The following is a 24,969-nucleotide window of genomic DNA, read 5'->3' as shown; positions in this document are numbered from 1 at the left end:
ATATCTAGCTTGATATTTACTTTAAAAAATAGAAATACATAAAATTGACTTTATTATAAAAAGAAACTGTTTGCATGGTAGTAGTGAAAATGAAGTATTTAACATTATAAAATGCTATTAATCTTTTGGCTTGCATACCATTTGGCTTATTTATGACTTGCAATTGTCTGGTTATTGATTCTGCTAACTTGTGATTTTTTTTATTTATTATTATTGCTGATTTTTAACTGGTCTTAAAAGCTTCTTTAAGTATAGTTTTGCTTGAAATTTTTCTTTTTCACAGGTGAATATGGAAAAGAAAAAAAACATGCTGTAAATTCTCTATAGAATGGCAGTCTGAAAACTGAAGGTGTATTATCAATAAATTCTTAACATGAGGATGCAACCATAATGTCTGCCAAATATTTAGAATTTTTGTCTTAATGAAAACAATATTTTTTTTTCAATGTTGACAGTTTTCAAATTAAAGGCTATTTAAAATAAATTATTTTCTATTATATTAACATTATTTCATATTTTTTGGTTATAATTCATATTGTTTACTTTCAATAAAAGCTTTTCCCCAACTACATTGTAAGATATACACCTTAAATTCCCTCATATTTGACAGTTGATCTTATTTTTTTTCCTTGAAAAGTATTTAACTTTTTTCCTACAGTCCCTTCCTGTCCATTTGAGCCAAAAATATTAAACTAGGGAATACAAAAAGTTTTTCAGAACTTCACTAATTTGGTTTTAGAAAAAGTAAGTCTTTTCTGCTTGTTTCTATTATTGATTTTATTTCCTCTCTTCAAGATACATATTTTACTCCACTGCAAATATTTGCATCTTGAAGAATATTTCAAATGATTTATCATGTATCTGCATCTTCCAATGTTAAAGAGTCAAACATTTAAGAAAAGTTTGTTATTATTATTATTCCTTGATAGTCCCTGCTTTGTCTTGAAATTTTGCTTCCTTTAATTCCTAGTTCAAAATTTATTTGCTGTCCTATCAGTCTTTGTCTTTCTTTCCCTTTCTTCTATATGTAATGAATCTTAGAAAAGTTATATTTAAACTTTTTACCATACCACTGTCAGTATTAAAACATGATATCTCCTGATAGATATATTAACTATGATGTAATATGTAAAAATTGTACTTTAACCTATTCCAGTTCATATAATCCTTTTAATATATGTGCATATTGGTGGCATTCATTCTTTTTGTTGTTGTTTTGTTTTGTAGTACAAAAACCAGTTTTACAGATATACATAAAGACTCCCCTCCCACACACACACCTTTCTGTAATAAATGTATGAGAAGCTCTATATATTGCTCTATATAATTTAACATTAAGACTATAACAGTGTACTGAAAGAAATCATATTTAGATGAAAAAAAGATAAAAAAAATATATAATACATTTTTTCTGTTTTTTGTTTAGATAGATTTATTAATATTGATAGAATTAAAGTGACCTCTTTTGTGTGAAATTAAAATTAATATGGAAGATTGTATTTTTTAAAGCATTTTCATTTATTTATTTTATTTTTTAACATGAACTAGTTCCTGATAGATTGTAAAAATGAAGAAAAAAAATCAAATTGGTCAAAATAATTGAAGCACTGAGATTATTTTATCTAATATGCAGCTTATATACTGATTTAAATGAGAGGGATCCTTTATAATTTGTGCCTCCTTTTAATTTCTTCAGGGTTCTTGCTTCTGATTTCAAAAAAAAAAAAAAAAAAAATGTATAAGTCAATGTGATGAAAATTAATTTCTTTATAGTGATTAATTAATTCTGATAAGTAAAAATTTTATCAAAATTGAAGTGACACAATTTTTTATTATTATTATTATTATTATTATCTTTGTAAGCTTAACAATGCCTTGAAGATTTTGTTTTCCTTGTTGATTTTTGAAATGCATTGAAACAGTCTTGTATTGAGTAGCCAAACTGTAATTGATTTGTTTATATATCATAGGAGAATCTGCTCTAGAGCTGAATGTGTATTCAGACAAGGACAACTAGAATCAGTTAGTCCGTCTCTATTCTGACAATACAAATTTAAATTTCAACTGCAGTCAGAAAATTGCCTTAAATGGTAAGACTAAAACATATGAAATCAAGCTACAGGTCATTAGGTCAAATCTATTATAAAGCGGAGGAAAGAATGTTAGTTTATACATAGCCTTTACAATATATATTTATTAAGAAGCCAATCCAAAATAGTCCATAAGATAATCTAATGACTGGGTATTAATTCTGGATTTCAAATACTAAGAGTGCCTTCTGTATAATAAAACATTTAAATTGTTTCTTCCAATCAATTAATAGTGCTCTTCTAAAGCAACAATATATATATATATATATATATATATATATATATATATATATATATATATATATATATATATATATATATATATATATATATATATTCTTATTAAAAGCAGTTTTATTATGCCTGGAAAAAGTTATAAACTCCTAAACTGAAAACGTTTTTTGATTTAAAAAAAACTGCAAAACACTTTTAAATAATTAGATATTATATTAAATAATTAGAACAATTTTAATAAGATACCTTAGAGTTACTATGTTAGTCATTAGCTATCAGATATTGAATGGTATTTAATTAGTAAAAGAAATATCCTATGAAAATAAATCTAACACTTATAAAATGAATGATTCTCGTAGTTAATTGGAATCTTCCAAAAAAAGTTGTAGTTCTCATTTATTATAAATTGAAAAATTTAATGCTATTTTTAGAGATTTAAACAGTTTTATTATATTTATAATTATAATGCAATAGCAGTTCAAATAAAACAGTATAGAAAGTTTGAAAAAATTATTCTCTTTAAAGGCAAATTTTGATTTCAAAGCAGTCAGATGTTGTTTTCCTATAAAATTAGGATGATGCTTTCTCTACCTATTTTGTGATCAGAAAAATACAGTCTATTTATTTATTTTCAACTTAGTTAAATTCTGATTAATTATGGAAGAAGTCATAAGAATTTCAGGACTCATCAAGATATTTTTTAAGCCTGAAATTGTGATATTGGCAAAGAACTTTTGATGAAGATGACCTTAAGTAGCTAGGACATCTTTTTATATCATAATCTTTATTCATAATGACAATTATCCATTCCAATTATCTGTCGATTCATTATTATGTTTAAATATTTAAAGTATAAAAAAAGTTTATATATTTTAATTTTTTTTAATTTATTATTTTTCTCATATTGTTTATTAACTTTAAATTAAATGATCAGGAAATAGTGTTTAAATCCAGAATTCTTATATGTGATACGAGAATTCTTATATGTGATAGGATATATATATATTTCTATAAAAATATACAATATAAATTTCTCTCTCTCTCTCTCTCTATATATATATAGATAGATAGATAGATATTTCTTCAATATAAAATACTCTTGTAATTAAAATAAAATTATTAAATGTCTTTGTATTTCAATTAATGTGAATGTTTTAATTAAAAATACATTCGCTTGTGTGTGTTAATTTAATATATATGTTGATAATATAATTTGAATGTACGAAATAGCATTTTGCATTTACAGCTTGAAGTTACTTCATGATAAGGAAATTATTTTTTTGGTTTGAATTTCTTTAATCAAAGGTTATACTTATCAGGCTCTTATTTTGTGATCATTGGATCCTTAGATATTATTTATGATGTTTTGGAGTGAAATTTTAATATTATTATGTATTATCTTTGTTATCTATTCACATTTTATTTTTACGAACTCTTTAGTGTATAGTCTGTGGTTTAGCTTTAAATTAATGTATTAATTATACTCTGAGGTTCTTGAAATGTAGGTTGTAGCCCAAATTGTGTAATTTGAAAATTTCTATGATATTTTGAAAACTACAATATGTTTTTTGTGCCAGTACAAATATGTGAAAAACAAAAGAAACAGAGATGCAGCTGAGAAATTTTCTTCCATTATTAATTTTCTTTTTTGCATTAGTGCAAAAGGCTGTAAAATCTTTAAAAAAAAAAGAAAAAAGGTTTGAAAAATATTTTGTGTAAAACTTTTTTTTTTTTTTTCAACTTTGCAAAGGCTTAAGAATAAAAGAAATTTCAGAGCCTCTAATCTGTTGTGGGGAGTTGGAAAATAATGTTAAGTTTTTCATCAAAGTAAGACAAATAATTATTATTTTCATTTTGAATCAATAATGTTTGTACCCTTATTGTCAAGAGCTGGGTATATATGCAATTCCAGATCTGTAGGTCGGCAGTGGTTTTTGATTGGTAAATTGGGAATAAATGAATAATAATCATTAATAAGAAGTAAATAAATAATAATCAAAGAATGCAATATAAGAGGAGTTGGTAATATTTCCTATCAAAACACTTTGATTTAATTCAGCTTTTGTATAGAGAGATTTTTCATTGCTATCATTTTAATTGAAGCTTGGTTTACTTGATCTAATACTAGACAGTAAAAATCTACATTTGTGGTTTGGCATAATTCTTTCAGCGGAAAAAAATAGATTTTCCCCTTAGTATTCCATCAAACAAATAATAGTATCTTTTTGTGATATTAGCCTGACTTTAGGATATATAATAGGACTTAAATGGGAGAGAGAGCCATTGTCTATTTTGGTTATGACTGTCTTAAAGAAGCTCTTTCCCATCTGCAAACATTACATTATCAAGAAATACTTCTGTCTTATGCTATTAAAGCAGCAAATTACAAGTGATCAAGCAGGTTTTATTATTATTATCATGTTAAACCCAAACATTTTCTCTATTAAGTTTATCAAGTTGCTCCAGATATTCTTGGATGGCTAACAAATGTATGTTAAACCTATACAATTCTTATTCGTTTGACGAAGATTTGCTTCTGTATCTATTTGTGGACCATCATTAATAAGTGGCATTTCTCTTTCTGAACAAGATTGGCCACAAAGATCTGAATTATCTGATTTGAACCTAGTAAATCATTTTCAATATTTACATACATCTGTAATGCAGTTGAATAAACATTAAAAAAAAATTTAATAATTTTTGTCAGATTTTTATCTTTTTGAAACTTGATTTGCATGTGATGTTGAATATGGAAATGTTCTGTTTTTGGACTTAACAATTCATGTGGAAATTTTATAAAAATGACATTGAGCTGATAGGCAAAAGGAAAGAAATAATTTTCACTTTTAAAAGAATATTTTTTTATTTTATTATGCACAGTCAACTAATTAGTATTAAATTTACTACGTACAAATAATGATATTACTTTCTTGTCCTCCTAATAATTGACTAACTTCATGTTTGTTTATTTTGAAAGATTTTGCTATTTCCATATTTTAATACCCACTAACTGTAATCTTTAGGCTCTCAGTGTATAACAGCCTTTGAAGTTATATCCCACACTGTTTACATTCAAGTTTGTTATTTTCACTTTAATGTGACATTTTCTTAAAGAGTTAAATTTTTATTTCATAATTCTTCTGAATTTTGCAATTTCATTTGCCAATTTACATACAGATTTTTATTTTGTATTTCTAGGAGTTGAATTAATATATTGCACCTTAAGAATTTAGACGAAGTACATAAGTATTCAAGCATGCCACAGTCAATTTTTATTCAAAGTAAGTATTCTACATAAAAATTGCCTTGATTATTTGGATATCAAGAAAATGTAAAAACAGCTTCCAGTTTTTTTTTTTTTTTTTTTTTTTTTTTGTAATACCAAATAAAAATTATATATTAGTAAACCTTAATATTACTAAAAGATACTCGGTTATCAATGTCAAGCAGCAACATGACTGCTAATGCAAAAGATGTAGTGAAGTGTTTATAGTTGAAAATTGGTTGTATAACTTTTTCAGAATTGATGACTTCTGATTAATTTATGTATTTATGATTTTTTTTTTATTCCATTGGCAGGTGACCATTTTATACATTTTTTCATGAAAATATATATATATTTTTTTACCAAATAAATAAATAGAATTTAAACTGAGATTATGAGTTTAGGAATTTTTAGCAACAAAAGCTGTTATTCTCTATTTGACTTATATATACATTCCACAATTTGCTATTATCTGCTTACTTTATATTGTGTGGAATTTCAGATAAGTTGAACAGAATTCAAATTTGATTATTTATTTAAATTTGAAGCACCACATATTTTATTTTTTAAACAAATAAAAATGCTCATTTTTTAATCAGAAAGAGATAAGAATCCCTATTAGCTTAAACATTAGATAATATATCCACTGCATTGTTCAATATTCTGATAGTCTGACAATATTGTGAGGATATTGCAACAGTGTTGTTGGGCATTTTGTTCTAGCAAGGATAAGTAAGAAATCTGAATTTATTTGCAAAATTTTATAAGAAGGAAATAATATACAAATATAAAATTGTTTTCTATTTCTTATAAAATTAACTCTAGTAATTTTACTTAATCTCTTAGCTCTTTTGATTTTTTTCAAAATCTAATTAAATGGTACCTTTCTGTTTTGGAGATATATTGTTTCACTTAAGAATTTTTCAAGTGTTTGAGATAATGTGTAACTCTTGTATCAAATTATGGCATTTTTGAATGATTTAATTTCAGTTTTTTATATATAATTTTGAGGAGCTATAATTCGATATCTTTATGGCACATGCTTACATTGAAGTGTTAAGTAGGATTCATATTTTTATGTAAATAATGGTAACCACTAAGAACATAATTGTTTAATAGCTATCCGTAAATGTATGCAAACTAAAAAATACTGATAACTAATATTCATGTATATATTTTTATATTTTAGTTATATTTTCAATGTCTGTAAACTTTTTACAACAGGAAATAAGTTTTTTATGTTGATTTCCGAAGTTTAATGAGAAATTTCATCATTGCATTCTGTTCCTACTAAGCACATAGAATTTTATTTGAATGAATCACATCTAAAATTTTTGGCTCACTGAATCAACATGTAGGATGTAAATTTGATCAGATTGTGAGGGGGCAGTATAGCTATGCACTGTTTGTTCTCGACTTGTACATTATGTCACTGTAACATAAAAATTCCAATTATTTTTTGCTACACCTCATAAATATAAAAATAACTTCACTAAATATGTGTTTATTGTAACTTTACATGATTTTTAATGTTCAGGTATTTTAATGTAAAATTTTTAATTAAAATGAAATAAAAATTTCTTTAATAAAAATATACTTACATCAGAATCTAATAATTGATTTTTATCACCTAATTATTAAAATTAATTGAAAGCAAAATTTACGTTATGTAGAAATATGTCAGAGTACAATGTAGGATAACTTAAGCATCCCCATGATTACAATGCACAAATTACTACTGTGTTCTGTCATTATGTGGATTTTATATATTCTTTATAAAGTTCACCAAAGAAAGCACATCGGTAGGAAAAGATATTTCTGAATTTAACATTTCACTTGTGTTTACATTCTTTTTTGCATACTTTTATTTCATTTGACTTGTTTTGTGTTAGTAAAGGTGAAATTTTGTAATCGATTTTTTGCTTATTTTCTGTTGTCCTAGATTTTGAAATTTTATGCATTTGCATGTTTAAGATGTGACAACACACATTTGTTTGATATTTTCAGAACTTCAGTTTCAGTTAATAGATTAATTTAATTAAATTATGAATCTGCATGCATGTGTGCAAGTTTGAGGTTCGAACTCGCAACGTTAGGGTTCATAGCGGAGTAACAAAGCCACTAAACAAAAGTGTACACCCCTCTCCAGAGGTTGTTATCTGGCTTATGAAGTTACCACCACACATGGTACACTTGGTAGTAAATTTGAGAAAGAAGATTGATTATATGACTGCATAATAATTATAAAAGTGAATTTTAAATTAAAAAAAAAACAATTGAAGCTGAAAATTCTTCATTTTATTCACTAATAAAAGTGTACTTTTAAGAATATGAAATTCACAATATTGTTATTGTGTTCATATAAGCCTGTAATTATTTTAAGGTATTTTTTGTGAATTAATTGCGTTTCTGTAATTAACACTGAGTACTTGTTACTGAGAGAAAAAACTGTTGGTATAAAATGTGTATGAATTTTTTTTATCATTTTCTTAGAAAAGTTGTTTTGTATTAGCAAAACATAGAAATTAACTTAACTCAAAATCTTGTGTTTTATATAGTGTATTGTTTTTCAGTTGGCCAATGTGGAAATCAGATTGGATATCGTTTTTGGGATTTAGCTCTTCAAGAATACCGATATTATAAAACTAATGTAAGTTTTTCTTTTGCATCCTTAGTCCCTGTTTATATTGTATGATCTTTAATTTTACAATTTTTAGTTTTACACTGTTATGTGAATTATTGAAAATTTAAAGTTTCTTAATTGGTATTTCAGAAGAATTCTTAGTTGTATTTTTGTTTGTTAGACATTGAGTTTTATGATTTTGCTTCTTTGGAATCTTATAATGGATATTTAATATTGTGTTGCATTTAGTTTCAGATAGGAAATTTAAACTACACATTTATTTTGCTTTATCTAAACTACTATTCATACCTATGCATAGTTAGTGCAATTTCGTTGCATCTTTCTGATGTAAAAATGCAATCATAGAATTGCGAGATAACTTTTAAGCTTATGAATAGTTTGACAGTATTGCCTCCACTCCATTATTTTTCTGGGTAAGTGAGGAGGAGAGGTAATTGACTTTTACAATGTCTTAAACACAGAAATTTGATATTTTGCCAAAAGATAAACTTGCTTACCAGCAGGCTTAATACAGGCAGTTTTTCAGACAAAGGTAGCTGTCCTTTACCGAAGGAGTGGAGAATAATGTTCTGACTATAAGAGAGTCAAGTTAGCTTCTAGGAAAATCAGCATTATATGGCAAAAGTGAACTTGTTTTAGTATGTTAATATTTGCAGTAACTGTTTTGCTATTTCTGGAGAGGATGAAGTCCTTTTTAGTTTTATGATAAATCTATGCAGAGAAGGTTGACAGAATTTGTGCTAAGAAGAAAAAGATGTGTAACTTTTCGCAAGCTGTACTGTGTGCTATCGTATACATATAGTGGAGCACAATAAGATCTTATATGTATTAGTAACCTTATCTGTTACTTTATTGTTTACTCGTGCTTATTATGAGAAATGTTGATGTTTTTAACAATGGCAGATTAGCAGAGATGAATTAAGAACCATTTAATAAAAATAAGTTGGAAAATTAGAAATTTATTATGTAATATTAGTTTTTTAAATTTTCATTTTTCCAGGACATTTTTTCGTTGAAGGCTTTCTATTACTTCCTATAATTTCATATTGTTTCTTATGTTTTTAGGTAGAAGATATGAATAGTTTCTTCAAGATGAGCGATCATTCAAAGAAATCTGGCTGTTTTAATTCAGACTCTGTTAAAGCTAGAGTAAGTTATTTATGTTTCTGGATAGTGATATCTTAACCAGTGTTACATTGAAATTTGAACACTTTCTTAGAAACAATTAAATTTTTGCAAATTGTACTTGTCCATGCCTTTCTGAATTAAAAATTTTACTATATATTCTTCTTGAAATAAGAGAATTGTTATTAGTGGCAGTTTATCCCACAGACTTGGAGGATGTCGCCTCTTGCCTCTAGAACTAGAGAAGTTTCAAATTCTGCTCGATGTAAATCGAAGTGTAAAGACGATGAAGATTTTCTGCATTGCACTCTTGTTCGCAGAATTTTCTCCTTTTGGTTTTTCTTTTTAAAAAATGAATGATTGAAAAAGAGCTGAATGAAGCGTTAGGGGAAATGAGTACCAATGGAAATTCGGACTGAAAAATCTGATAAAGAAATAATTTATAAAGCTATGATATTCAGAAATTATCTAATATATAAAAATGATTTAAAAAATAATAAAAACGATGGCATTAAATCGACAGAGTATGTATTTAAAACGATAAAAGTGGTAAATTCGCCTATCTTCCATCCACAACAGCTGAATCAAATTTATTTTATTATTATTATTTCATGTAAAAGCTCATGACCTTTAGATATGTTACCAATGGTTGCACACCATTCCACAGCCTCTGTTTTTAAAAGAAATCGAAAAAACATTACATCACTGTGGGTAAAGGGATTCTTTAATTATTTTTATTCTTCATGCTTTCAAGCGAACAATCCAATTAATTTCAAACTGATTCAAATCAAGTACTTTATAGGTGTTAAAACATTATTGTAATATTCAAAGTATAAAATCTGGTAAATTGTTTAAAAATTCTTAGACAAATGTTGTTTTATATTTAAAAAAATCGCACGATTCTAAAATTAAATAGTTTTTAGATTTTGTGTGAAAGTTGTTACTGTTTGGTTTGAAATTGCTTTTAAATTTGAATTTTGAATTTTAGTTTGTATGTGGAATATTGCAATTAAATCTGTCGAAAGGTATCCATAATTAAATGTTTTGTAAGTTTAATGAGTTGAGTTGTTTTTAATGTGTGTTACATAAAAACTGTTTATATAAAGAATTAAAAAACAATAAAACTTGGTGTAGGAAATTAGAGAGCAGAAAAGGGAGACTTGCATTTCCTAAGATCCCCAGAGAGCTTAAGCCGCCCATTCTACTCATATTAATGATCATTGTAATGATCTTGTTGCTGTATGTAAAAATGAGCATCTCAGCAAATATGGATACTATATGGACCTTTATTGCATTTGTTTCCAGACTGGCACATTGTCAATTTTATTGAAATAGTCTTTTTTCCTTCAAATGATATTCTGTTAAACCAGTTAAGAATAACTCTTATAAACCTGTTGTATTCATTTTGAAATGTCAAGGATTGAAACTTAAACGAAGAAAAAAAATCATTGTTTCTTAAATTCTAAAAAATTATGTAAATCTTTGTAGTTATCTCTTCAGTTTTCTTCATTTCCCTAAATTTATGTAAGTATGGCTTTATTATTATTATTATTTAATTCTACTCTTCTCTATGTAGGCAGTTTTGATTGATATGGAAGAAGGAGTAGTGTCAGAAATTTTGAATAGCTCCTTGAAATTTGTATTTGATCGACAACAATTAATAACAGATGTTTCAGGATCTGGAAACAACTGGTAAGTTTTTTATATGAATTAGTTGCAAGATTCTTTGTATTTTATGTAAACAATTTTACATAATATTGCTTGAATTTCTGTTACTTTCTTTAGACACTATTGCATTTTTCTCTTAGAATTTCATTGTTAAATGATAATATCTGGAAGACCAAGCTTCGCTGGGCAGTTTTTTTTTTCTTTCCTTTAAAAACGTGTTTTTTCGCAGAAAATATTTAGATACGAATCACATACTAATTACTTATGAATATTTTTCAATCTTACCTCATCTCACATCCGTCAGCGCTATCTCACAAAAGTTCGAGGTATCAGGTGGTTATTGTCCTATGGCAGTGGTTCTTAACCTTTTTAAGCCGCGACCCAAATTTGAGAAATATATATAAAAAAAATCTTCAATCCTACGACGATTTTTTTTTTTTAACTTACAAATTTTTTATTTATTTTTTTAATAATAAAGATAAACAAAAGTACTTTTCGATCCAAGGAAAATTTAATTAATAATCAAGTGTTTTTAATAATTTTTATTGACCAAATTAAAATATATTCATAACTTTTTGAAAATATTTGACATTTTAACTTATTCCTAAAAAAAAAAAAAAAAAATATCATTACATATGTTAAGTCTTTTAAATTTAAAATGCAAGTCATACAGTTTTAACGAGAACCTTGTGCTTGAATACATTCATTTTCGATTGTTGATATTTATTAAAGTCGTTATTTCTAAAATGTCTGAAATTTGATGTATTACTAACTTTTTTGGTTCGACTCAGCGCGACCCAAGAAATATGCTTCGCGACCCATAGGTTAAGAACCGCTGTCCTATGGCAACAATGCAAGTACCACAAACATTTACGAGATTGTGCTATTTGACATTGTCAGCATGAGAGCAGATAGAAAAGGGCTCTAATAGTTAGTTATAAAAAAAGGGTTTTGCGCGTGTGTGTGTATGTGTGAAATTGCATTTTTTAAGAAAAAAATATCTACATGGATAAATTTAAAAAGCACAACTTTATCTAAATATGAAATTTGGTCCAAATCGTTAAAGAAGATTCTGAGATACAGGGAATAAATAAATGTGTTATATTGCTTGTTTAAAGTTATGAGATTTCATTATTGTTTTAAGATTTTTGAAAAGTCACTAGTTAAATAACATTTATTGTTCTTAAGATTTTGCGAGATTGCTCGTGATAATTAGATCTTATTATAACATTTCTAATAGTGTTCGATCTGTTTGGGTGTACATTTATATTGTGATTTGCATTTCATACTGTTTCTTTTCTTTTTTTTAGTTGTTGTTGAGTTTATTTACCTTAGTTTTTGCTACTCCAAATCATTTTTTTTTCTTATTGTGATTAAAAAAAGCTAGAACTCTATTTAGAGTAGTATTCATTGAATCAGATTTTATTGTTAGGAATTTGAGTTATTTAATCCTTCTTTTTCTATTTTTATAATATAAATTAGAAAGATGAATGAATGAGTTTCTGATATTTGTTCATTGAGCATTTTCCCTGTGCTTGAAAGGAGTTGATCGTAATATATCTGAATACATAATTTTAAAGATGAGGTAGAATTACGATGTTTAAAAATGCTCTCATTTGCAAGTATTTAGCTGCAACTAAAAGAGTTAATATTTTATAAAGCTGCCAATTTTAGTTAATTAGCTAAACACTGCATTACAAAATAATTAATAACACATCTCTCTCTCTCTCTCTCTCTTTTTTTTTTTTTTTTTTTTGAATACTATTTTAAAATAAATTGCATTTTGTTGTACTTTAATATAAACAAATTTTACTAGACAAATAGCGAAAAGCATAAAAAATAGCTTATTGACTGTAATATGATTATTTGATGGTACTGAAAATTACTTGTTATGATTATTTATATATTTAAAAGATTTTGCCTTTGCACACGCAGGCATATATGTATATGGGAGAGACTGTTGTGCCTTGGACAGTCGCTCCCATTGTGTAAAGATGAAGGATAGTGGATGACTAACTCTGTTTTCGATATGGACTACCGTTTTGTAGCAAAGAATTGAACTTTCCCAAACAGTACTGAATAGAAGCCTATTATTGTTTGCCATTTAATATTATTTATGAGCGAAGCTATAAAATTATTTTTTCTTTGTAAAAAGTAAAATTTTTGAAGAATTGCAGTTTTTTATTTATAAACTCCTAGAATTGTTTGAGGATTTCCACTATATCGTAATTTGAGCATAATGTGATAAAGGTACTTACATTGATTTGTTGTAAGCTCGAACGAAACCTATAGAGATTATCGTGTATTATAACTGTAAAATGTCACTCTTCTACCATGGATTCCAAACACATTTGTATTTTGCACCTCTGATGTTAGTTAGGGTGGATTTTTTTAGGTTTTAATACCACATATGTGAGCAAGATGGAGGGGGGGGGGCATAAAATTATTAATACTGAAGTTACACACTGAGGGAGCTGAAGGAAAAAAGAAAATTTTTGATTAGAGATTCTTGTAAAGGGCTTCACGTTAAGTTTACAACATTGATTCGGTATTTGATAGCTTTTTAAAAGTATAGGAAAGAGAAATTTTAATTTAGTGCCAGGTAATACAATAGAAAAATATTCTCAAAAAAATGAAAGCTCTATTTAAAACAGTATATAAACAATTGGGCAAAAATGAACTATACATTGACAAAGGTAAGAATTTACAGTCTGATTATAAGTTTACAGTGACAATAATGAAATTATTCAATCTGTCAAATAGAATAAGAGAAAAATTAGTGAAGGATAGTTGTGATTATTTATTGCAAAGCACGTTGCAAAATCATTCAGTAGAATAACAGAAAAAAACTGGTTTGTCAATGGCAGCAACATTCTACCTTTATTAAAATCATTAAAAAGTTCGAAGATGTGCAATTAATATTGGGTTCTTTTCCTTCTTATCACATCTGGAAATAGGACTAGCGACGGTATAGACAATAATACGGTCTAATTGTACAAACGGATGTGATCCAATGTATAAGATAATGTTGTACTTTGGATCACTTTGCATATATATATTGCAATTGACTTTTTTATGTTACTATTTATAGACGGTGAAAATTAAAGTTGAATTGATGTCACATAAAATAGGAAGCTATAATTAAAACAAAATTTTAATTTGTTAGTTTTTAGTCATACAATAAAAAAAGGCACCGAAAAGACAGCAATTTCTGTTATATATTATTCAGGCTATTTGAAATTGATTTGTCACTCTTGTCTATAACTACTTGTATTTCTCCTCCAAGGCATGAAACTATCTAAATGATACCAGCATTCAAACAGTTTCAATTAAACACTTTCAGCTAGCTTATTTACAGTGTCCATCAGTTGTTAAAATCTTTTTAAATGATTTTTTTTATTTATTCTTTATTAATTTATCCATGTTCAAAAATAACTGGCAATGCTATTTTCTTATAACAGAAAACCTTCAAAATTCAATTTCTTTTCTAACTGCTTTGTGTTTGCATTATATATTAAAAGCAATCATTAATAGTTTCGACTTGGATCAAGTCAAGACATATTTTTTAAAAACTTAAATAAAGCTGTAAAAATTCGTTTTAAAAGTCCGTAAAAATTTGCAGAAGTTTTATAATGTAAGTGGGAAGAAAAACTTTCTATTTGCTCTTGTTTTCATATTTTTTACAAAGGAATTAATATTAAAGGATAAATTAGTTGTCATTTTTGTGATTATAATGGGCATAACCACGGGCTGTTAAAAAATTATGACTTGATTCCTTGAATGATAAGGAAAGTTGCTGTAACTTTCAACTTTCTAATATTTTGTTTTCAAACTCTCCATTTTGAATAAATCCCTTTGAGTGAACATGGGAATCTGTAAAGCTCTTATTAACATGTGTACGTTTTAAGAAAGTCTGTCGAACTCTTACTACTATTTTACTTTGGTTAGAGAAAAAGTAAGTTTATCTGAGGTACCACATTCCATTAATTCTTTAAATGGGCTTTGTTTGTGCATTAGCTAGAACATATGACAGTCTGCATAGTAAATTAAAGTTCTCTATAACAAAAAAGCTATTTTATTATTGCTGCAATATTATTTTTTGGAAATGGGAATCTCACAAATAGAAAAACAGAAATCATACTGAAAATTGGTAACAACAATTTAAATTTTATGATGAAATCCATCTTTACATTTTAAGCGAGGGAAATTTAAATAATACTTGATTAAGAAATTTTAATTTTGAAAATTTTGGTCAAGAAATATAAATGCTGTGTCAATAACTTATTAATTAATTAAATAATTATATGATATAAAAAAATATTTAAAAAAATTCTTGAAGTTGAAAAAGTTACTTGTGCAGGCTACTTTTATGAGCAGTAAATGATTGCATCTATTTGTGCTGCGACCAAATATTAAATTCTACAAACTTTTGTGAATTGTCAAAGTTTCGTTTCTTTCTATGTCTTTATCAAATCATATTTTTTTATAGGGCCATAGGAAATAAATTTTATGGCGTAAAATACAGGAATCGTCTGATCGAATTGTTTAGAAAAGAAGTTGAGGAGTGTGATAACCTACAGTGCTTCTTCTTGTTACATTCAATGGGTGGTGGTAAATTTATTTTCTCTTTGTTATCCATTATATGTTGACCTAGACTGTTGTCATCCTGCTTGTAAAAAAATATCGTTATTACATCTACATTCTAATTTTTATCTTTGTCATAACATTACAGAAAATTTTGTCGATTCATATGATAAAAATTTCTACATATTATTAGTCTAAATTATGCTATATGGTAAACGACATGCTTTTACTTAGTTAATACGGCTTTTCAATAATTTTATTGTATTCATAATGTTTCAACTGATGAATTTACTAAAATTTTCAATTAATTGGTTGTTGATTCCGGACAATGACATTTATTTTGAAATTGTTACTCTAGAGAGGTGTGTGTGTGGCTTTATCCTGTAAAATAAGGATTTGAATGTCAGATGTTTTTCTGTTTTTTTATCTTTAGCCACATTCCTTTTTCTTTTTTCAAACTTGAATGTTATTTTCATATGAAGATAGATTGACCAGTGATTTTACAATTTTTCCTTTTTTTTTATATTACTTTGTGATTTATTGTTGTAATTATAATGCTTTTCTTTTAAGAAATTCATTGAAAGGTGAAATTACAATTAACTGATATTTAGTCTTTGATGTATCAGTGTCCTCAAAATTGTGAGACATGCGAATTTCTAAAAAAATGTTGGATAATTAAACAATATTTAAAAATTGAAAACAGTTTCAGAGTAATTGCGAGTAAAAACAAATTTTTAAAAATGTGTGCATATACCACTGATTCAAAAAAAGAAAGAAAAATTCTTAATAACTGACTTTGCATTTTTATTCATTTGCTCAAGGATTTCTTGCATGCAATATTTTTCTTAATTTGTTTTAATTATTAAAGAAAACTAAACATTTTGTCATTTTGGTTAAGCATATGAAATGTATAATTTGGGCTAAGTCATTGAAATCTAATTTCTTGAATATCCAATAAATGTTTTAGAGGTTTTTTATTCCAAAATATCGCTTAATAAAAAAGGTAACTTATAATGATAAAACTAATGTCTTATTCATAATAATCCACATAATCTTTACCTTAAAGGAAGCCCTATTTACGTTGATTATTTTCAAAACTTACAAGCAGTGAATAGCTGTAATTCTGGATTACATGAAACAATTATTTCTTTTTGGAAGTGTAAATAATAGCGTAATTACTACTTAAAAACAGAAAAATCGTTTGACTTATGAGTTACAATATGTTTCCTAAACTGACTAACAAAAACATTTGTAAAAATTTATCCCCTAACTTTTTTTTCCCACCTCGAATTGAAATAGCACTCTATCTTTATTGCCTTCCTTGGCATCTGATTAGGTTCTCATTTTATAATTATCAAAAAAGCAAAGAAAAGTTTCCATTCTAGTTTTTAAATCTTCAAACTTTATCTCAATTTCTAAGATAATGCTTTTGTGAATATATAATAGAACACAATTAAATTTCAGTTATAACTTGACAATTCTACAGATAATTCGTGTAAACAATTTTTGGAATTCAGCTGCTGATTTTGTATATTCAAGATCTATAACTGCAATTCACCTAGTTTTAATTCCTATACATCAATTTTTTTTAAGTGGATTGTTTGTCGTACAAATGGGTCGTATAATGGGAATGAAATGTATATGGGTCTCTCTTATTTATATATAGTAGAGTAAAGAATATAAACGTATTTTGTTGCATCTATTGTAAAATATACGTTTCAGATCAAAGACAATGAACTATATGTTCATGTTAGTATAGGCACTCTACTTAATTGAAAACTTCTAGTGTTATTTATTCTTTGGAACACTCTCAATAGGATTATTAACAGTTCTCTTCTACGACAGATGTACTCTGTCACTTCTGGCTCTACATTTCTATTTCCTTCATAATTTGTTTAATTCTTGCCTTGTTTTGTGCTCCCAGTTCCGAGGAGGGGGAGTTATCTAAATGCGAAAGAAAGAAAGGTATTTTCAGATTCTTTCTTTACATTTCTTCAACAAATTGTCTTTATATTGTACATGGATAGAATCTATTTCCCCAAAACTTGTGAAACATTTCATCAAAGTTAATTGAAGCTTGTCTTTCACAAGAAATCCTGCATTCTACAAGACTTCTATTTTTCTTCAGTTCCCTCATCTGCTTCCTTCTGAACAGACTTCTTTGATTGCTGCCTTTATAAGGTAGGTTAGTTAGGATTTAAAAGAACTGTCCTTTTTATTCTGTGCTTTTGTAACTTGAATATTCATATTACTTCCATGTCAAAATACATTTAAGTTATTAAAATGTTACATGGATCTGTTAAGCCGTTATTTAAAACATTAATAATACTTGCTGTTAATGTGTTTCTTTGAGACAATTTTTATGCTGTCCAGTGATTCTTATTATCTCATCTGCTTTATTTAGAAACATAAACTGGTCACTTTTGATGGAAATTATTTCCACACAAAACCATTAAACCACTACATATCATTCATTGCTATATAATTTTTTATTTAATTTTTCACGTAGCCGATCAGTATTTTCAAATGTTTCTTTAACAATCTTATTCTCCGAAAGCAAGTTTACTCACGAGGTACTCGAACCGTGGTCTAGAGTAAATTTTTACTGGAATATCATTTTTATTTTCAAACGTAAGTTTCGCAATCCAGGCCTGAATGCTGCCATTCTTATCTCATCATCTTCGAAGTGAATTTTCATTTTTCCTAATATGCCTCGTGATATTTCATTTTTCCAAATATGCTTCATCGATCTAATCTTTGTTGTCTTTACTGTTGTCAAGTTTGATAGTTTGTTTTTTTCCCTCAATTTAGGAAATTGATATTAAATTTCAATAAACATGGGTATTCAAAAATTTTTAACGATTACTTTTTGATATTCACAAGCTGGTTTTACTATTACTTGTATGTTCCTATCGCTAAAATCATTAACAGTGTTGTTATTTCTTTTATATCAATATTTAAATATTTATTAATTAATATCGATTATTTGAATGGTTTTCCAAATTAATTTAACGTTTAATGAAGTTTTTTTCTGAAACCACTTTAGAGTAATTTATTTTCTTATGATAAATTAAGCCCATTAATTATCTGAAGATTTCACTTGTTTATATTTAAGATTATACATTTAAAACAATGCAAATAAAAAACTGTAAATTGTTAAATCATCAGCAAAAATCAGTAAAAATAATTTCTGAAAAACTAAAGAATTTGTATGGAAGCTTATACTTATGTAAACAAAAATAATCATATAACCATTTTTTTTTTTAATTTGTAAAACGCTTTTGAATTTTTTTCCATGAAAGGGTGAGACTTCTGAAAATATTTTCTTCTTTATAATTTTAGCAATTTTGTAAATGTAGTTAATTTGTATCACTTATTTAGAAATTTTTGTATCAATGAATTATCAGTAATTAACTGTTAATTAAAGGAAATGTGCATCGCAGTTCTGACAAGTAAAAAAAAAGAATAATGTAACTGATTTTAATGTCGTTTATGCAAATTTTAGAATTTAAAACATTATTACATAAAATATACACATCATGAATACTAAGTATGAAGAAACAGGATATGATCCACAAATAGATCGCGTAATTTAAAAAAGAAATTTAGATTCATGGAACTTAATTCTCCCAAATCATAATTTTTGAAGGAGAATCGTGGCCGAAGACATCGAAGGCACTTTGTATTTTTAACTTCGTTTCATTTCCATCCCGGGAGGCACGTCCTGTGAACGGAGAAAACACGTACAAGAGCAGATTAGCGTAAGAGAACGGGAGAATATTTTTCCCAGTGCTCATATACTATGAGATTCTGATTGGGATTTGTTACATGTGTCGACCACAGGCAAGGGAATCATAGAGATCTTTTCGAAAAATTTACTTGGCTGTTAATTTTTTATCCCTTCACTCGGAGCGTGGGAACCGCTGACAAAAACATTTTTACAGAGCTTTCTGTTGCATTAATTAAATAGAACAGGTAGAATCGGACCAGGAAATAAAAGAATATTTTAGAATGAAGTTAATATGTGCTGAATTGAGCATAAAATTAGGAAATTAATTGTTTAAATTAATTTTAAAATAGCATTACACACACACGTGTATATATATATATATATATATATATACACACACAAAAAAACAAAACAAATTTGTTTGATTAGTTTATAAATAAATGAGTATTGATGTTATTCTTCTGTTTTTTTTTTTTTTCAGGCACAGGTTCAGGATTAGGTACTGCAGCTCTTGAATACTTATGCGATGAATTTTCAAAAACTCCCAGGTATTGTAATCTTAAAGTTTTGAAACTAATTATGCCTAAACAAAGTGCCAATTCTTTTATTTCAGAATTCAATTTATTGCATGCTTTTTATTTTTTATAATTAAGCTAAAAAGATGAAGATATTAGTTGTCTGTATAGGATCATTTGGCGAACGGCTGTTATTACTATAATGGTGATAGAAGAGGTAATATTTCCTTTGGAAATATTCCTTAATAACTTGCCCTTATTTGTGAGAAACCTTTAAACACCTGACCTAATTGTACTTCCGAAATTTTCATTATACCCGTTTATTAAATCTAAAGAAATACTTCTTTAACCCATAACTATTCCACCCAAACGTCCTCATTTAATAAAGATACAGTTGCCGTTTTAAAATGAGTGCTTCTGGATGTGATTTAAAGATAGCATTATATTGTAGAATGTATCTGACCCTTCTGAATATGAAAATTAATATTTTTAGAAAAGATATTGAACGCTATAATTGAAAGGAAACCACTACTGTATTTTTGCAAGTTAATTCACATATTTTTAAATTTTACATATTCGGCACTGTATTCAGATGTATTTCTTGGTGATTGCCTCTGCCTTAATTAAAAGGCATTTTCTAAGGAAAAGTTATTATAAATATTTATTTTTTATAAATCTTTACTGTATCTTGACTAGAGAAAATTATTATTAATATTTCTTTTTTTATAAATCTATACTGTATCTTGACATTTTACTTTAATTCACTTGTATTAATTTCTATTTCATTTGAGATCAGTTTGATTGCCAACATAAATGTAGCCTAATATACCAAGAGGATGCTGTCAAATTACGGACGTTGCTTCTTCATTCATTGAAATATAGCAATGAATAGGGAGACCGATGAAACTCTAAAAAAAGCGAGGCTAGGACAAAGTTAAAGCAAATTTCATGGAACAAAATAATAATTTATTACGTTTTGATAATAATTGCTTTCAGTTGATTGATATAGTAAAGATTTAAGGAATATATGAAAATGATTAATGATTAAATTAGATTAAATTAACATGTAGTCAATAAATAGTAATAAATGAAATAACAAAAATTATTACTTAATAAACTTATGCAATGCTATTTGAAATACGAATTACTAGAATAATGTTACTTATGATTTTTGTTTAATTTTTCTAAAATTCTTTATTGTAAATTCATTAATAATATCATAATTTAGCTCTTGGACTATCTGATCCAGGGCTGCCAAGGCACCGGGAGAAGTGGGAAAATACAGCGATATCATAATTTAGCTCTTGGACTATCTGATCCAGGGCTGCCAAGGCACCGGGAGAAGTGGGAAAATACAGCGAATTTTAAAATCATCTGAAACACAGAGAAAACGCAAGGAAATTTGAAAATTTCCGTAACGGGAAAATATAAAGAAGTTTCAGGTTCCTTAATTCCTTTTTTTTTTTTCTTTCTTTCTTTCTTTTCGTCAAAAAAATGCCTATCTCACATTGCAAGAACGAAAGAATTGCAGCCATAGCACCAAACATGGAACTGCTGTGTAATTGCGGAAACTCACTCCTTTTCTGCTCAGTTCCCTTTTTCTCTGTATAGATCAGTCTGATTTCGATTTCAGCGACAGTTGTTTTTTTCCATGAGATTCCGAAATTGGAGTTAATGAGGATGTGCGGGATTGCTGTAATTGCGAGAGAGAATAGAATAGAAAGAAAGAAATTTCTTTGGCGGGAATAGCAAACATCGCGGTGGTTTAGTCACTCACTCGGGAGTTTATTAAATGGTTTGTTTATTATTTAAGAAATTGTGATTATTTAAGAAATTTTTAAAACAATAAGCTGCTAAAAATCCATATTTAATACTGATTTTGCAGATAAAAAGATCAATCCTGACTTTGCTGAATGGGTTCGAGAAGTCCTGCAAAAACCGTCAGTTGCTTATTGCTAGCTTTGTAAGAAAATAACAAGCTTAAGTAATATGGGAAAACAAGTACTTACTAGTTATACAAAAAAAAAAAAAAATTATTATACTGCGTACCTATTCGAAAAAGTCATTAATGATATTGGACTTTGTATCTAAAAGGAATACATGACAAGATAACATGTCAAGTGCGAAAACTTCAAATTTTTAACTTTTTAGTTCAAGGACAATAATTTAACACTGAACTTTTATGGGTATTCAAATTTGTTGCGTCACATTCGCCCTTCAATGCATTCAATGATAGAAATATTTTCACATATGTTCACTGATAGTGAAATAGACAAAAAATATACTTTAGCTCTTGCAAAAATGTCGTACAGTATTTGTTATGGATTAGCTCCGCTTTTTTTTTTTTTTTTTTTTTCAACAATTTCTTGAGAAATCTTTTTTTAGAAAAATTTGTAATAAGCTTTGAACTGCATTGCACAAAAATACTAAATGGATCTTATTGTAAGATATTGGTGGGAATCAACCAATAGAGTCTCCAGAAGATATTGGAATTCAATATTTTTAAGGTATACCATTGCTCAAGAATTGTTTTATTATTTTAATGAAGTTCCATCAAGTTTGGACATACTTACTTTTACGAATTATTGTGGATGGACTAAATGTAAATTTTAAATTTTAAAAATATGTCAAAGAAGAACTTCTGTGCAAAAATAGCTGTAACATTTTAAATCTAGGTATTTGTAGACTTCACATAATCAAATGAGAATTTTAATATGAACATAATTCTACTGAATGGAAAGCAGATGTTATTCCAACAACAATGTATGGAATATTTAAAGATAGCACAACTGGACGTGCTGCTTTCCTGGAAGTTCTGGTTCTTCTGCATTTTAATTAAAGTTTTGTTCTTTTCATTGCGTAGAAAATATCAACGTTTGCGGAAATACCATGAAGGTTTTCGACAGCATAAAGGTATATAGATTTCAATTAAAAAAAAAAAAAACTTTTCCTGCATCTGCCACTAGTGATAATATTATAAATGCTTGTCAGAATAAATTGATTCTTAAATTTATTTCTTTTATATTGCTAATATTCTTTAGCAGTTTTTTAAAAAAATTCAGACATCTAAACCATAAACCTTTCTTATATAAAAAAAAATTTTCATTTTTGTTAAACAGTTAATGAAAAACATTGACAAAAGAAGCAAAAACATTACACTTATTTTTGATAGAGCTTGATGATCCTAAAAATCTAAGGTTGAGAAAAAATACTGATATTGGAATAATGATTGCAAGTTACTTGTTTACTAGCGGAGCTACTGAAATTGGAAAAAAAGGTTTTTTTCGAAAAGTGTTTTATATGTGTGGAGAATACTATAAAAAATATATGAACGCATGTCCAAAGATTTTGCTGTTTTAAAAACCACATCTTGTTTAAATCCACATTTATTGAACAACTTTAATTTTTCTTAATATTCACATTATTGCATAAATATATTATCGTAAAAACATTTGCTTTTAAGAACCAGAGCTCAAAACCAGTGTGAATTCTGAAATGCTTGTATTAGTGTTTGTGTTTCAAAAAATCGTGAGTTATCTTTATTATCTGATTTATTGTACATGAGTAATAATTATGCAACTATTCTTCATATATTATGTATTAAGATTTGTAAATAATGTAAAACAATTTAAAATAATAATGCCTAGCCCTCCTAGTGTTTCAGAGTTGATCCCTCTTAGTGCCATAGAGTTTGGCCAAGCTGAAACAAGGTTGATCAAGATGGTCAAAAAGGAGATTTTTTTCTGCTGAGATTCAGAACCTCCAACACTAAAGGGATGTCTTACATAGTTGTAAACTGAAGAATTTGGTTCCTTTTTTTTTAGAGTGATGATGTACTGAGAGTGGGTGGACGTCTGGGTAATTCACGTTTAACTTATGTTACTAAATACCCAGCGACCTTACCGGATAAACATAAATTGACCATTCAAATAATTGTATATTTCCATAAGAAAAATCTTCATAATGGTGCAGCCTTTTCTTTGCTCTGTGTAAGAGAAAAGTTTTGGCCATTGAATGGTCGTTCATTCAGCAAAAAAATAGCTCATAAGTGCTTTGTCTGTTTTAAAGCCAAACCAATTGTGACATCTGAGCTAATGGGCAGTCTACGCCTGGACAGAGTAGTTCCTTATTATTCTTTTAATTGCCCAGGTATAGATTTCTGTCCGCCATTTATGATCAGATATCGTAATTAATGAAAGGGTGTCCTACATAAAATGCACATGCATGTGATAGATTAACTCCACAAGAGGGCGCTCTGCATTCTTCCGCTGATAGCTAGCAGCCAGAGTTAGTTCAGAGAGAGAGAGAGAGAGGGACGTCAACGGAGAAGGGTTGAACCGAAAAGAGATGATCCTCTGGAAAGGCCAAAGCTGAAATTTTGCGTAGAAGAATTCCTCTACAAATGTCCAATCACGAACCAAGTGTACCACAAGTTGGTGGAAAAGATCATTTTGAACAACACCACGTGTTCTTCATGTATTAATGTAAATTCCTTTTTCATTATTGAATCCTCGCTTGTAAAAATAATCATAGTAATCTTTGTTAATCAAGAAATAGAACGATTAAACTATCCAAGTGGACTAATGCAATAAAACCCATCACACCTTCATATGTATAACTGTGTGTTTTGTAACTAAAGCTGTTTATGTAAAAATTGTGTCCGACCACATATCCGAGGCCTTTATTGCTACCTAACGAGTTTTTTTTTTTATTATTATTATTATTATTGCATTGGTAAGTGTGCAAAATAGTATTTTGACATTGGCAAAAATTTTATAGGTGCAAATCAAGAAATTAAGAGGCTTTTGAAACTGGTTAAGGAACCAGATGAAAGGCTTTCAGGTTTTTATCTAGGAAGGGTATTGAATTGAAGTTCATTCCACCGAGAGCACCTTCCTTTGGTGGTTTGTGGAAAGTTGCTCTAAAATCTGTCAAATACCATCTAAAAAGAGTCGTGAGCAAATCAAATCTAACATATGAGGAATTTTTAACCATATGCATTCAAATTGAAGGAATTTTGAATTCCAAGCCTTTGTGTCCATTATCGAGCAATGAGGATGATTCAACCGCCCTAACACCAGCTCATTCTCTAATAGGCAGGTCAATGTATTCTA

At 27.7% G+C, this 24,969-nt stretch overlaps 1 protein-coding gene across 10 annotated transcripts in view; it reads left to right on the top strand.

Moving 5' to 3' along the window:
- The window catches only part of LOC129960045 (tubulin epsilon chain-like), a 49,589-nt gene that overhangs the window by 4,716 nt on the left and 19,904 nt on the right, over positions 1-24,969 (top strand). For 4 of the 10 annotated variants that reach the window (XM_056073071.1, XM_056073067.1, XM_056073068.1 and 1 more), the window contains 8 exons: positions 659-744; positions 1,971-2,090; positions 5,523-5,605; positions 8,163-8,239; positions 9,299-9,382; positions 10,935-11,050; positions 15,516-15,637; positions 19,822-19,888. In XM_056073071.1, coding sequence (XP_055929046.1) covers positions 5,581-5,605; positions 8,163-8,239; positions 9,299-9,382; positions 10,935-11,050; positions 15,516-15,637; positions 19,822-19,888 — 491 coding nt within the window. In that variant the 5' untranslated portion in view covers positions 659-744; positions 1,971-2,090; positions 5,523-5,580. Of the gene's footprint in view, positions 1-637; positions 745-1,970; positions 2,091-5,522; positions 5,606-8,162; positions 8,240-9,298; positions 9,383-10,934; positions 11,051-15,515; positions 15,638-19,821; positions 19,889-24,969 lie in introns of those variants that run through there. The other 6 variants (XM_056073074.1, XM_056073070.1, XM_056073077.1 and 3 more) reach the window with 4 other exon arrangements.

Source organism: Argiope bruennichi, chromosome X2 (assembly GCF_947563725.1).
Source record: "Argiope bruennichi chromosome X2, qqArgBrue1.1, whole genome shotgun sequence".
In the NCBI taxonomy this organism is placed as follows: domain Eukaryota; kingdom Metazoa; phylum Arthropoda; class Arachnida; order Araneae; family Araneidae; genus Argiope; species Argiope bruennichi.
The sequence above is the reverse complement of the archived record's forward strand: the minus strand, read 5'-3'. Positions and strand labels throughout refer to the sequence as shown.